The following is a 15,880-nucleotide window of genomic DNA, read 5'->3' as shown; positions in this document are numbered from 1 at the left end:
TTTGACTTTTGGGACTGTGTGATCAAGACTAATAATAACGTCTTGTATCTTTTCTCTTCACCATGCTGCCGAGTGGGAGACGTGACATTCCTGATGCAGGGCGTCAGTTGGCTCTCTCCTCTCTCATGGGAGGAGTCGCGTGAGCGGTCACTGGAACGCCGCTGTTGTTCCCGGTAATGTTCTGCCCCTCCTCTTTCTCTCGCCCCGCCAACGGCGCCACCACTGGCACCGCCCCCGGCCCCATACAGACTCATGGTCCTGACCTGCTGCTGCTGCTGGTGGTCGCAGTCCAATACTGACAAACCACACTGCCGCTCACTGATGAAGAAATGAGAAAACACACAGAGGATATCAAAGTTTTGAGCACGTCTTTCATTTAAACTAAACAGCTTCTGAACTTAAAATCAGATTGCAAAACGTTTTTGCTGATTTGCTGATTTGCGAATGTGCATAATGTGAAAAACAGTAAGAAATAGACCTTTTGGGGGATTTTGACTCTACTAACACCAAATTCGGCATACAGTCTTGTGGGACTAAGATACACAACTCTACTAAAAATGAGCAAGATCATTCAAAAAACATGGCTGCCATCAATCAAAAAGTCTTAACAAAGGGTGGAGCTTAGAAGGAAATGGGCCAAACATCAAGTTGTTTTTAGCAATCCTGACTGAACTCAATGGAGACATCTGGCATTAAGTCTTTGACATAGCCACCACATTTCGTTCACATCAGATTAACAGGGAGAAAAAGGCGAGACTTTAAGTGTGCAATTATAAAAATGCTTCATACATTGTAATGATGTGTGTGATTGGTTTCACTCCTTCTATAAACAGAATTAAAACAGCTGAAATGTTTGGTTGCCTGAAACCCGCTTGCTTCTTTTTGCAGCTTCGATTTTTGGGCAAATGAGCTGTTTCCTTCTGTTGACTGTGAAAGGGCTTAGTCAACTTGTTCTTCCTGCAGCTGTGTTTAAAATTAAGTTAGTGCTGTTGATATTAAAGCTGTGCCCATGAAGGCACAGCTTTAATATGACACAGTCATTTCAAAAATTTCCTAACAGAATTCCAAACTGCCATAAAAGTTTGATATGGTCACAACTTCAAGTCTAAGTGGGATGACACGGCTAATCATGCAGAAACCAAAGCACTGATGCATGATTTCATGCAACAATGAGATAGATTACTTGGTGCACTGACTAGATCCTCTCTAAGCACCCTCATACACTCACACACACAGTTGTGCAGAGCTCGCTCAGGGTAAATGGTTTGTTTTTAGAGCACTGAGCTGTGGAACGACAAGGGAGCCTGTAAAAAGTCTGCAGTCAACTCATGTGAACCCTTACAGGAGCAGAGTGCTGCAAGAACAGGGCTAACACCAAACTCCAACCTCAGCCTGCAGCTACATACACACACCACCCCAGCATCCATTAGACTGTGAATCCATGTGAAACAATTTTGAGTAAGCGGAACTCACTTAGATACAGGACAACAAACAGAAATGGGCGTCGACTGTTTACTCGCTCCACAGGTTGGTTTTTCAGAGATTTTTTTGACTGATAGGTAAAAACCACCCCACCTTGCCTTGGAGCAAGTGATGCGTCCTGGAGTGGTTCGCTGTAATTTAGTATTTTTCCAGAGACAGACAAGCAGTCCTGAGAGAGCTGTTACAGTATCTGCTCTCCATTTAAAAAAGGACTTAAACACACTCTCATGTGTGCATTCATGCACAGGAGCGATGCACATATATGTACTCATTTGAGGACAATACAAAAAGTGATGTGAATGGTTTGACTCTTCTGACAATTCTTTTAGGTTTTAATTTTGATAAACAAAACAAAATCTTTTTCCATTCTGTCATGTAATTTAATAATGCACAGGCTCAAAGGCACAGCAGGTGATGCTACAGCATTTGATAGCCATATAATGCCATTACAAATGGACAAGTTGAAATACGCAAATCAAATAGTAAATATCTGAAAAATAAATTAAGATCTGAACGTGAAAGTGACTTGGGTGAAAGGGGGGGCATTAGACATGCTTGTGTGTGTGGTAATATTTGAACCAGTTATACTGTATAAGAATTGATTTAACTTTAATACTGGACTGGTTATTGGCGTAATTGACGTGTAACATTAAGTAAATGCAGATGGTCACATCAACGGACTGTGTAAAATAATGGACATAGCCACCGTCATGTCACCCATTGTTTTGCATACTCCTGTTTTGAGGCCTTGAGTCTGGCATTTTGGACATAGCCATCTTGTTTTTTTGGAGCCAGAGGTGATCATATTTGGATGAGAGGGTGGAGATAACCCAATTGCTAGATGCTAGTTTATGCTGCACTCAATTAACTCACAAGTTGGAACTGGGAATGACGTCAAACTGGAGTTGACAGCGTTCTAGTACAAGAAGTTGGAAAACTAAGAAGTTGTTATAAATATTAGTTGTCAGGTTACACGTTTTAAGAGTATCAGTTGATAACAATGCATTACATTATATTTTGCACATACAAACACCGTAGCAACATGTCCATCAATAGAGGCTGGACATAATTGTGTGTAAGACAACAACAATATGAGATTTTCATTTTCAAATAATCTTCAAGGGAAATATCTCCATTTCATAAAATATGGTATTATACAATTGCTGTTGTCTTTATCGGTTACAATGACCCTTTAAGGAATAAAAACAGATGTTTTTTTTGTTTCAACAAATGCTTTATATTATTGAAATTTGAAATCTGAAACCATCTTTTTTAATGAAAGAACGTAAAAGTCCGACAGGCAGTCAAGGAAGAAAAGAGATGCAAATGCACAAGTGAGATTCTCCATCCAATTTTTTTTCAGTCCCATAGATAAGTAAATGTACTCTATATGATGACCATCAATTTTCATCCCACAGTACACCAGTAAACCGCTGCAACTCTAGACACAACAAAGACAGAAGTGCTGATAAACAGTATATTACTACAACTTTCACCACTGTTGATACACAGGGTAGCCATCTCGGATTTTGAAGTTGAGGTAGGTAAGGTTCTTCCTACTTTCCAAGTAGGAAATCCGACTTCAGAGGGTGTTCTGGCTGGGAACCCAGAAATTTGGATTTCCCAGTGGAAATGGAATGAGCCATTATTTATCATAGTGCATTTTCAGCAGTGGTTAACTGTGATAATACTAATGCTAATTTTGGCTAGCAAAAAAAACAAGATTAATACCATCAAAACAAACTGTACTTACTGGAGAATTAGAATATTTAACTCTTTAGAGGGTTTTTTAATGCAACAAAACACTGAACAAGACTTTTTTTTTAGGCAACTAAAAAATTACAATCAACTTTCATGAACTGAAAACACACCGAACTAGCAATAGCTACAGTTACGGCTATACTCTGTGATTCTGGGGTTATGCCAGGGTTACATTACTTTACCAACATTGTTGCCATGACAGAAACTGTTATACAGTAGGCACCCACCAATCACTCAAATTATTCCCGCCCTTAATTATGTGTAATGTTAAGCCTTAACAACATTGAAGCAGGTAAGTTATATAAAAATCGACCCCCCTCACAGTTGACATAAATGGGCAAATTTTACGATACAGACAAAACCATTTTTTGTACCAGGCTGTTAACGGGTTTATTTTTGCTGTAAAGGTGGGTATTTCAACATGGAGGTCTATGGGGATTGATCGCTCTTGGAGTCAGCCTCAAGTGGCCATTAAAGGAACTGCAGTTTTTGGCACTTGGCATTAGCTTCATTTTTCAGTCCTGGAGATTGACACTTGGTGACATGCTACAAAAACAAGTAACCAAACAAATCACATGAAGAACAACAATAACACAGAACTGCTTTACACAAATTGCTTGTTTAGGAGTAAAAAATTGGACCATGCTGCATCACCAGATACTTAAGGTTTTGGTATTGATATATGAAAGGGGCTTAATGGTACCAAATCCTTTCTAATTACATTATTTTTATTACAGTAATATTATTTAGTTGTATTATGCTAAATTACATCGCTGTAGTTTTGTTGATAAATGTATCCATTTCACTTCCACTGCACCAGTCTAACTGGCTATCTGATCAATAGTGTTGAGCTTATAAGCCAGTAACACATCCAGGTCTCAGTAATGAAGAGAGCCTAGCTCTCTTGAGAGAAGCTGCTATGAAATATGATGATGACCATCTACTGAAGGCTAGGAGAGATGAAAAATGGGAGCAAGGAGGGGTGGAGAACAGAAAGAGAGAGGCTTCTTTTTTTATTGTTTTATAAAAATGGACTTAGTGATGTAAAAAGAGCCAGAGTACTGCTTTCTACTCCGCAGAGCACATGACCAGGCACGCATAAATAAACCACCACCACATAAAGCCCTGACCCAGCTCGCTGAGGCAGCTTTGGCATGGAGGTTTTATATACTTTTACACAGAATAAATCAAGTGTATACCAGTTCTTAAACCCAAGGGTGAGTGATTCATTATTGAACAAGAATTGATAAACTTTAGTCTTTTGTTTCCATGCACCATGCCCAGTGAAGGGGTGGTAATGAGAGAAGCCTTCCTGGATACTGGCTGACATCTTAACATGCTGGACAGCCGGGTAGATGGCCAGCTGACTGATTGAGTGGCTAATTGGATGGGTAGACTCAGACAGAGCAGACCTAAGAAATAGCAACACCAGCAAAGTGACATAAAGAGATCAACAACACCGTGTGATGACTGCATGTCACCTTAAATTCCCACAAACGCCTAAGCTACACGTCACAGATTCATTTTTGTTTGATGGTGCTCCATCAGTCTCATAGTGGCTAAGACTATATCTTTTACACAACACATTGATTTAATGTCAAATTAAAATTGCATATTATTACACAATCAATTTAAATATTTATAGAAACAATCCTAATATGGCAAATGGCAATATCCAAATCTGTTTGGTTTTTTTTCTTCTTCTTTTTAAATGTGTCACAACATACAGTTACAACTGATATGGTGCTACAGAGATGCCCAGGCCTATGAATCATATTTTAGACATAAGGGAGCACGGTTGTTTGGTACAGACCCCAGTAAAAGTTAATTCATTACCATTATTAGTTGTGGGGGTTTTTTGGTGAAAATGAAATGCAAAAATGACCCACTAAAACCGTGACTGACGATTTATTTATTTATTTATTTTTGTATATTGGGCAGCCAAAACATATATAGTGCTAGTTAACTTTGAAGTTTGAACTCTACTCAAAAGGGTAATATTTAATCAAAGAGTAAACCAAGACCCTGTTATTTTTCTGTTTATAACATGTCGGCTTTTCAGCATAGCTGCAGACTCTGTCCTTGAAGACAAGGGTCACCATAGCAGCTGAGGAAAGGAATAAATGTACATGCACACACACACACACACACAGACAGACAGACACACACACACACACACACCAACACACACCTCTCTTTGTGGTTCAATGTGTTCAGGTGAGCTATCTGACACACACAGTGGACAACTTCTCTCAGCCTATATAAACAGACACTACCTGTCTTTGAAAATGCTGAGAAAAAACAATATGTTAGGCTTTTCACAGAAAGACACAGAACAGTAGTCAGGCCTTTTATTGATTATATTGAGGAGAATATTGTTATAAACAACTAGGTCTCTCATTTCAAACTGCCATGATTAGCCTAAGTGATCTAGCCAAGATATGACTGATAGTAATATGCTGTCTGTGTATTTACACTGGTGTCTGACAGAGCAAATGCATGTTTTATCTCCAATGGGATTTGAATGCTTGTCATAAATGGAATAATAAAAACAAAAGTGGGTCCTCCAGCCAAATAGGCACGCAGCCAGCGGGCCAGACCAGCAGGCTAGAGGGAACAAAGGAACTGAGGAGGCAATATTTCACTCAGGGCAGGCAGCTCCTCTCATCTTTCACATGGCAATGCGGCCAAGATACAGCAGCCAAGATTTCACACAGCCAGACAGAACTAGAGGGGGCTAATATTTCACTTGTCCAATTTCCTGTTACTGGGCACCCCCACCCCCCACCCCCGATATCACAATTTCCCTTTTCTTTTGCTGAAAGGGGCAATGGCCTATGGTGCTAACAAAGGCTCTGGGTGCAGGTTTACGGTGTTAAACACAAGTCAAGTTCACCAAACCCATCAAAGACACAATAATTGAGATGAAGATGCAAGGCATTCTAGCAGTCTATTAAAAGCATGAGGTGAGAGCCCCAAGGGGTGAGGGTCCCATCTATTATTTAGGGGCTGCTGACACCGACACACTGACGGGCAAGGGCAGAGAAACTGCTCTCTGCAGCAGTCTGGGTTGAAATCCATTAAAGGATGCTGAGTATTGGATATTAACAGGGAAATACCCCCTTACCTACCCCATTATAACATTAATAAAGATCCGTATACATATATAAATAAATGTATAGGACCTTCATATTTTGAATTTCTCATATTAAACATAATCTAAAAGACTGCCATTAAATATCGTGAGATGACTTTTTACTCTCCACTGAGTACCAGAGTCAGACGAGTCCCGTCAAGAATAATACAGTCAGTGATTTTCTTTCTAGGTGATTATTATAATTACAGTAAATTAGACCAAGAGCCGGGTACTAGCTGTAGCACAATGACAGAGCTAAAATCCCGATGTTTTGAAAGCGGACATGCACCCACCGGTCGGTATCAGAGGGCCAAGTGAAGACAAAGCAGCAGGGGATGAGCTGCGGGATGACAGCGGCACAAAAGCCTTGCGCTCCTCCGAACAAAGCGGGCTTTCCGGCAGCTTCAGCATCCTCGCTCATTACTTTCCAACTTCATCAGCATCGTTCCACACACTCAACCTGGACTTTAACTCGCCGGTAAAATCCACCGCTTCGATCCAAAGCTTTAAATATGTCTAAACGGTGAGGGGGAGACGCACACCGGCTAGTCATTCAGAGTCACCGGAGGGACCTTAAACTGTGAATGGCCGCGTGCTTGACTGAATCAGAGCGATGCTGCCTTCACGTGCTGCTTTGTAAACTCCCACTCCTTAGTGCTCCGTTTGCTAGCGGTACATCTCATGGACGCTAGTCGTTAATAACAACAAAGCAGATCCTGCTTATATCATCCGGCAGGATGCCTTTAGCGCCATTTCTCAAAAGAACCCTAATTAAACGTCTCATAGGCTTGCGGAAAAATGTTATGGGAAGAAAGCAGTGGACAAAATAACGTTTAGGGAAAGGATGCCAAGAAAACCCATGTAGGCTATTAGTCAGACTTGCATATTTTTATGCACAAGGGACATGCATGCTGACCACAAAGTTGCAATATTTCCAACACCTATTAAAGGCAGCATCAAACAGGCACTTATTGAATGGCTCTGTCTGCAAGACTGTCTAGGACAGTTTACTTGTCGAAAAATAAGACTGGGGGAAAATAAATAAAAGGGAGAGATAATACAACAATACCAATTTTTAGAATATTATGCAGGTAGAGAAAAAAACAATGTTCCACAAGTCTGCCTAAGCTCAATATAGGAGATAAAAAATGTTAAGGAGTATACAAACTAATCACAGACATACATTAAAAAAAACAGGCCTAAAGGAATATCACTGATTTCTCAAATGTTACCCTACTTTTCTCTGCTCCTTCAGCATTATGATAACAAGTGCAAGTACAAAACACCTTATGCCATCAACATGTCATATTATAAGTATGGGATAATGCCTGACGAGGTGTCCATTATCACTGGCGAAGGCCGTATAAAAGTGATAATGAACACCTCAAAGTGCATTATCCCACTTATAACATGATTACTCACCAAAGAAAAAAGTAAGAATATTAATTCATATTTTTATGCTTTTTGCAGTCAAAATCCCAGGTTTTTCACGAGCCATAACTCGGTTCCCTTGGTAACACCTGAGGGTTTACCTAATAGCTGGAAAAATCATTACCGCCCAATAAGGTTCTTATGCAATGGAAATGTTATTCACTACTCCAGTAAATAGGACGAACCTTGAGCCTTTTTTAGATAGGAATTGTGCAAATTTGCAGGAAAGCCCAATCAGTCTTCTTTCAGCATTGGCAGTATAAAAACAAAATCGGGGAGGGCGGAAAATTGCCGCCTACCTACTTTTGTTTATACAGAATGTGCCTTTTTCAGGGCAATGGGGAGCGTGAGCAAGTAACAAAACATGTGGCTCAGCTTGTGACGTAAACAGTGACGTGGGAGGAATGCCGCGGCTAGTCAGGAGGCGGTAGTCAGGAGGTGATTCTCTCGTAAATCGGGCCCGTTCCTCACCCTCCCCATCATCTGACGGTTAATGGCCTCTTTGTTTGCGAGGGCAAGGAGGGCGCGCATTTCCTTGTCTCCCCAGTTGCTCATTCCTACAGTGTCTGTCAGGTTTGCGTTTCCCTCTTGCTACTAGCTGCTCTCTAATTCCTGCTATCAGCTTTTTTACTGTTTATGCACCGCCAGTGGGTCGCACGTGCGGCGTCATCAACAGCTCCTCCCACAAGTCATCAACAGCCCCTCCCACTGTGAAAGGCAAAAAAGGAGGAGGAAGGAGAGCGAGGCTTGGGAGTATGTGTGGGGCCGCGATGGAGGGATGGGGGAGGGCTGCTGCGCGGTGAGGGAGAGCCGAGGCTCCCAGAGAGGGCGAAATAGAACCAAGTAGGATAAAATACTCGCGTGCTCGTCTGGTAGGAGGGGCTCAGGGCGGAGACGAACGAAACCTAACTCAGATGAGACTCAAAAATCAACCGTTTTCAGGCTTTCTACCTACTGCAGCTTTAATAACATTGCATACACTTGACAAACTGAGAATATAAATTGGCAGTATGTTTAACAACAAGACTAGCTAGCTATTCAGCCATGTCATTATTAATTAATTAATTATTTATTTATTAATTAATTAATTAATTATCAAGATTTTCACGAACAAATGATACGCCATACGTAACATTACTGTCAGCCGCAGCCTGAAATAGTGAGTTAATAGCGGACGGGATGTGAAATGATTCCTTAAGTCCAAGGGGGGGTGTAGTATCTGCAGGATGTGCTGCAGTGTCCCCCTTGTGGTGTTCAGAGGGTGAGGCACTGACGGACTACTCCCAGTGTTGTAAATTAATTGTAAACAGATTACAGATACTGATACTATAATGTAGTCGGCGTATTAATTTAGAACGGTGAATAGATAGTTTCACCGGGACTATTTGGTAGGTGTCCATTATCAGTTTTTAACGGACACACTGCAGCCAATCAGAATCGAGTATTCACCCAGACCATGATATAACCGATAACATAACTTTATGGTGATAATACTACCTTACGTGGGGCGTCGGTAGTGTAGTGGATAGTGCCAGCGCCCCATGTATAGAGGCAATGCCTCGCTGCAGCGGTCGCAGGTTCGACTCCGGCTTGTAACCCTTTGCTGCATGTCAACCCCCACTCTCTCTCTCTCACTCCATTTCACTCTGTCCTGTTCATTAAAGGCAAAAAGCCCAAAAAATAATCTTAACAAAAAAAAAAAAAAGAAAACAAATTCTACCTTATGTAGCATTGCTAAGGTAATGTCTGCATCTCTCCCAGATGAACCAAGATGAGGTCCAGGACCCCTTCCCACTAATAATATCCAAGACAAATGTATGCAGATACTTAAAGAGGATTGATGATGTGTACAGATCAACTGGCAGATGTCTTCACAGACATTTTCAATGAATTACTATTGCCCAGTAGCACTCACCTACACCATCATGAAGTGCTTTGAGTAGTTGAACAATCTTCAACACCTCCACCCTCCCCGACCTACTGGACCCACTACAATTTGTTTACACACCAAATAGATCACCTGACGACGCCATCACCCTAGTCCTAACCACTGCCCTCTCCCAGTTGGACAAGAGAAACACACACAAGAATGCTCTTCTTAAGGCGCTTGCACATGACCAGCGTTAAAAATCTCTTGATGCCTGCTGTGCCATTGTTTTCCTATGGAAGCTGGCGTTAACGCTGACGTCGGGGTACTTTTCGACTGGCTCTACATGGAAAGGTCAGGGTCGAAGTTCAACAAAACTGAACTCTGTGACTGTATCGCGAGCTTCCTGACAGGTGGAGTAGAGGCTGTGCAGATAGGCACCATCACATCCTCCACCCTGACTCTTAACACCAGTGGCCTTCAGAACTGTGTGCTCAGCCTTCTCCTGCACTCCCTGTTCATGCACAACTGCATGGCCGCCCAAAACTCCAACATCATCGAGTTTGCCGATTACATGGCCATCGCCTAGCCTGATCCCCAATGTTAAGGAGACAGCCTACAGAGCAGAGGTTAGAGCCCTGACACCTTGGTGCCAAGACAACAACCTCTAGCTCAACATCTACAAAACCAACGTCAGATTTCCACTGCACGGTACAGCTCGACTCAAGTCGCCTCACTTTGGGTACAGAGCTTTATTTTGTTTTCCACTGCAGATATTGCCCCATGCACATTTTTGTGGCTCCTCCTGTTCGATTGTCAAAGTGTCCTTGAGCAAGACACTTAACTCCAAGTTGCTCCCAATGGGTGGGCCAGTGTCTGTCATGGCAGCTCTGCGTCACTGCCATTAATGTGTGTGAATAAGTGAATGAAAGGCAAATTGTAAAGCACTTTGTCCGTAAAGGTAGAAAGCCGTTATATAAATGCAGTCCATCTATCATTTACCCTCAGTAAGAAAGCAACGCCACATGAAACTGCGTTATCTTCAATGTGACCCTTGCTGAATCCTTTCATCAGCAGGCAAACAAGAACTTCTACAATTCCTCATTTGTGTAGTGCAGTGTACATAGCATACTGCGTATTTTAGTGAGATGCCATTTTATTCAAATTTTGGTCAGTGAATAAAAAAACTGCAGTCACTATTGACTTATGCTTAGTGGATTTGAGCAGGCTGTCCTGTGTTGCACAAGTGAAGATATTTGTGATGGTTCTCTCGGCTCAATCACTGGTCTGCAGTGCTTGAACTTCACCTCCTAGTACCAGCTCAGCTCACTTATAACTTCAACTGGGGCGGTATAAAAAAACCAAGTACTATCCACAACATTTGCTAATGAAAAACCAAAAAAGAGTGAGTCGAGTTGAGTAGACATTTGCCATTCCATGCAGTGGAAGTGCAGCATAAGTAGCTGATTGTGAACTACAGGAAGCAACAGGGAGAAGGACACCATCAGTAGGTCAATGTGAAAACAATCAACAGCTTCAGGTTCCTCAGGGTCACATCAGTGAGAACCTCACCTGGACTCACCATCACAAAGACAACAAGACAAAGGCTCTTCTTTCTCTGCAGGCTGAGGAGGCCGAATATGGACTCCAGGATACTCTGCAGCTTCTACAGGTGCACCATTGAGAGTATTCTGACTGGATGCATCAGCACTTGGTATGATTGAATGTTATAGTAAAATAATATATCTGCAATTAAAAAATGACAACCTTATCTTCTGTATTACCCACTATCCACAAGCAATAAATCATTCTATAGTATGACCAACACAACATTAGATACAATCATCATATAAACTGCTCTTTCATGTGGGCCAAGCCTACATGTTATGATGAAATGAGATTAACTGATGCATGAATTGATATGACTAACATACCTTTATTTAGCTACTGAACTTACTGAACTATACTATACCTTGTGACTTCAAGCCTTGTAAACATGTAACATAACCATCATGACTTAAATAGAATCTGAAAAAGAACAAAGCACTGCACAACATCAGGCCCTGTGTGAAAATCATTTATGAATAATAAATATGAATCTTATCTCCAGTCAGTTACTGAAACAAATCACACAAACTAAAGTGAGAAAATATAAATAAGAACAAACCTCAACACCTGACAATCCTAAATATATTTTGATGATTTAAAGCCCAGTGGTCAAGCTGTGGCTGCCTACTGCCATCATTACGCAATTACTGTACATCTGTTCTGTCAGATGTGACTCTTGATAGAAATTCATGCTAAAGTCCTGAGATGCATTTTATGGTGTTGATTAACAAAAAACCTACAACTACAACTACAAAGCAACTACAACTTACTCATTGCTTTCAAGGGCCCTGGTTGATTCGTAACTAGGGTTGCAACAGTATGAGATTTTCACGGTACAATAACCATCTCAGAAAATATTGTGGTATCACAGTTTCATGATATTACAGAATTTGTATTCTAATCAGTCAGAATGACCCTTAAAGGAATGAAAATTGAAGGGTTATTTTTGGTTGAACAAATGTTTTATTACTATAATTGAGACTCAAAACCATGTTGGTTATGGAAGTGGGAGATTCTCCGTCCAGGTGCATTTTTTAAAAATATCATAGTCAAGCAAATATGCACAGTATGACAACTGTCAACTTTTATATCACGGTATACCCTGAAACCGGTAAATCACTGCAACCCTATTCGTAAACTGTGTCCTACAAAAGTAATTGTATAGATTCTTTCACCCTTGTGACACAACAGGGTGGCCTACCACTTTACATTGGAAGATAAGTCATTCTACATTAACTCTTACAAACTAATAGGACATAAGAAGCACATAGCTAAAAAAAAAAAAAAAAATTCTATCATTCACTAATAAAACTATAGTCTGTGATTATTTTGAGTACAGTAAAACATTAAGGCAGATGCTCTAAATTTAATTCACTTGTAAATTTAAAGTGGTTTTACCACCTCTGTCACCATCAACACCATACTCAGTCATTTCTACAAAGGTCAACTCTTTAGTCGTTTTACATGTCATGATCCAGATGGAGAATCAATAGGTCACCTCCGGCTTTACCATAGTTTTATCTTTTAGAGGAATAGTCAACAGGAATTCCCATAATGCACAGTGTGGGATTAACCATCGGGACATCTGTCTGCACTGCAACACCAACCTCGATCTATCCACTGGACAACAAGGGCTGTGGTGTATTCAGTTACACAGCGATCATGCTTCAAACAACATACAAACAGTCACAGGGTGAACATTGTTGACACAAAGAAAAACCAACGTCTAAATATGAGGAAGACTACAATTTAACTGTACATAGTGTTTTATTAATTTGAATGCAGTGAGTAGGCTGCATTTGTGTTCCTACACGTTCAGTGAATATACTGTAGATATGTTTAAGTGTGACCAACTGTGTTTCCATCTCAGCAGAGAGCTTGTCATGTTAGCTTAATAAAACACGTTAGCTAGGCTACATCAACTAAAAACATGAAACAGACATTCACAAATTTAACGCTAAGGATCTTTTCTAACAACATGATTCCTCATGTTAGACAAACTGGCCAGTTTGGCTGGAAGTAAGTTAACGTTACAGTCCAGCACTATGAACTGCCACTGCCGTTACTCGTTAACGTTAACCCTGCATATCCCAGTAGTAGTAGCGAGTTGAACATATAGCACTAAAGCAAATATACTGACACACATTTATTCTACCTCGGACATCAGTTCTCAATTCTGATACCGTGTAAAATTAAACTATGCCGTTCTTGCTTTTGAAATGTAATTGTGTATGAACTTCCTGGCGATTTAAAAAGCAAGAAGCCACTCGACATCGTGCTTTGAAGAGACTTTAGAGCGGCTAAGAGGATTTTAGACTTTTTGGTTAGCCTGGTAATTTAGTGTTTACCGCTAGCCGTTAGGCGGCTAATGTTAGCTAGCTGGCTCTATAAAGGAGAGTTTAAAACAACTTTCCATTACCTCCTTGTGTTAATGTTACATTCCGGTTTGACGTTTGGTCCGGTTGCTGAAACAGTCCGTTGTGCAATAGATTCGTGGAAGACAAGTTTTCGAAGAAACCCCCCAGTGTGCTTGGACTAGTTATACTTGGCAGTGGACTCTTTGTTTTGGTTTTGGGGGTAGCGGAGTTCGCGTTAGACATATCGCGAGACAACCGCACACTCCAAGGGACAATCCACCCACCCCCCCTCGTGTGCGCACAGGCAGACAAAATAACTATCTACTTTAGCATAAATGCAGAGAACAGCAGGCATACATTTCTGAATGCATAAATAAGCAATCAATATGACAGCATTAAAAGCAATTTAATTTATTCATTTTTTATTTATACATATCACACATGCCTAACACATAGGCCTATGCTACTTATAAAAATAAAGGGCTCATTTCATACAGTTAAAGACATATAAAAAATATTTTTCATTTGTTGTTTAAGTGCATTTGTTGGTCCAACTCTTCATCTCCCTCAGTTTGATAAGGTAAGTAGCTTTAGGAGTGGTTTACACCACCTGTTACATTAAAGTGCATACACAACGTGAAATTGTTGCCTCGTCAAGCCAGTTTCCCTCTATAAATTTCATAAATAGCCTACCAATTTCATTTATTAAAATGAAATTGTATGAATGTAAAATAAATAAAAATAAAATTCTCAAAAAACACATTTAGACGATAAGACGTTTTATACCAAAAAGAACAGGTCCATAAAAAGTGTGCTGAAAGTACTCTAAAAGGTCAAATGAAATCAACGAAAATCAAGACTGCTTAGACTTGAGAAGTTTATCCAATAGGTTCAGAGCGTACTGGATGTCCTCCGTTGTCATGTCGCTGAGGTCGGGCAGCTCATCGGGACGCAGTCTCCTCCTCGCTCGGTCCGCCTCCCCGCTGCTGCCCCGGGCCGGCGCGGTGTGGATGCCCTGCAGCCTCATCTGCAGCCACTCCCGACGCTCCTGCACCTGCTTGAGCTCCCCGATGTTGTGCATGAGCTGGACCTCACTCACCGTCCTTTTTCTGCTCACGGGATCATGAAATAGGTTGTGCGTTAGTTTGGATTAGGCCAATGTGTTTGCCTGGTAACATAGCAGAAGCAGACTGCTGATAGGAAGGAGCGTTAAATGAGGTAATTAACTTGTATTAGTGAAGGTCATCTTTATTGATCTGAATGAGGAATAATGATGGAGGGATTTACCTTAGGGGGCGCCCCTCATAGAGCGTGAAGAGGTGTAAAATGCAGAGGGAAATGAACACAATTTTAAAGTCCAGATTTTGCATGTTGACCATGATGATCTGGTAAAAGAAAAATGAATGTTTTTTTGGTTGTTTTTTTTTTTAAAAAAAAGGTCTTTTTTTGTGAATTTAAAAGGTTTCACAACATGAAATCTGTTGCCATAAAATAAACTAAAATAAAATTTTAAATTCAGCCTTGTGTTAAAATAAGCAAGAAGATTATTGGATATGACCAAAATTAATTACATATTTACTCAAATTAAGTTGTATTTGTTTATACCTTATTCCCTTAGTTCACATATTAAACAGTCAAAAATATCACAATATCAGCCTAAAAGCTGATTTGTTTAAAATAAATAAAAAAATAAACTTCAGGTTTATTGCCTACATGTCTGACTATATGGTAGAACAAGGTGAACATACCTCTGGTGGTGGCTTCTCCTCAGTGTAATAAAAGTAAAAGTTGTGTACCAGAGATATAAAGTGAAGTCAGACTGGTTTGGTGGTTAGCTCCAATCAGTTATGATGAGCACTGAACTCCCCCAACTTCTTTTTATAGCCCTGGGCCCAGCCATTGATGAGCTGCCTTCATTATTGCTGTTGATGTCACACGTCCAGCTCCTGGAGGGGGCAGGACAGGAATGACAACACCTCCTCTGAGCTTCAGGCTTTCACCACCGTCATACCAGACCAAACTACTCGCTTTGCATGTTGAACCCAAATACCTTCACACCCACCTTACATGTACAAACACGCACACACACACACACACACACACATCAAAGTTCCAAATCTTAAAGGAATGTCTGTAGTATCTTGTCATAAATCTATTTATTTCTACAGGGATTTGATCTAATTCCCATAGTATCACTACATTGTTTTACCATCACATGCGTGTTTAAACATTAATTAT

At 40.6% G+C, this 15,880-nt stretch overlaps 2 protein-coding genes across 3 annotated transcripts in view; both read right to left on the bottom strand.

Annotated features, from left to right (window-relative positions):
- Positions 1 to 13,854, bottom strand: part of LOC126407392 (BTB/POZ domain-containing protein 10-like) — a 32,823-nt gene extending 18,969 nt beyond the window's left edge. Inside the window, exons 1-2 of one of the 2 annotated variants that reach the window (XM_050072244.1) lie at positions 13,705 to 13,854; positions 62 to 318 (exon numbers count right to left, since the gene is read on the bottom strand). In XM_050072244.1, the coding sequence (XP_049928201.1) occupies positions 62 to 254 (193 nt within the window). In that variant the 5' untranslated portion in view covers positions 255 to 318; positions 13,705 to 13,854. Of the gene's footprint in view, positions 1 to 61; positions 319 to 6,672; positions 6,990 to 13,704 lie in introns of those variants that run through there. The other variant, XM_050072243.1, reaches the window with a different exon arrangement.
- A 195-nt stretch (positions 13,855 to 14,049) lies between these two features.
- pth1a (parathyroid hormone 1a) lies at positions 14,050 to 15,530 on the bottom strand. Its single transcript, XM_050072316.1, has 3 exons — positions 15,391 to 15,530; positions 14,930 to 15,027; positions 14,050 to 14,751 (listed from the first exon to the last, which is right to left on the bottom strand). Exons 2-3 carry the CDS (start codon positions 15,019 to 15,021, stop codon positions 14,496 to 14,498), a joined length of 348 nt encoding a protein of 115 aa, XP_049928273.1. The 5' UTR covers positions 15,022 to 15,027; positions 15,391 to 15,530; the 3' UTR covers positions 14,050 to 14,495.
- Between the last annotated feature and the right edge of the window lie 350 nt (positions 15,531 to 15,880).

The sequence above is a fragment of the Epinephelus moara genome, chromosome 20 (assembly GCF_006386435.1).
Source record: "Epinephelus moara isolate mb chromosome 20, YSFRI_EMoa_1.0, whole genome shotgun sequence".
NCBI lineage: Eukaryota > Metazoa > Chordata > Actinopteri > Perciformes > Serranidae > Epinephelus > Epinephelus moara.
Note: the sequence above shows the minus strand (reverse complement) of the source record. Positions and strands in the feature narration are given on the sequence as shown.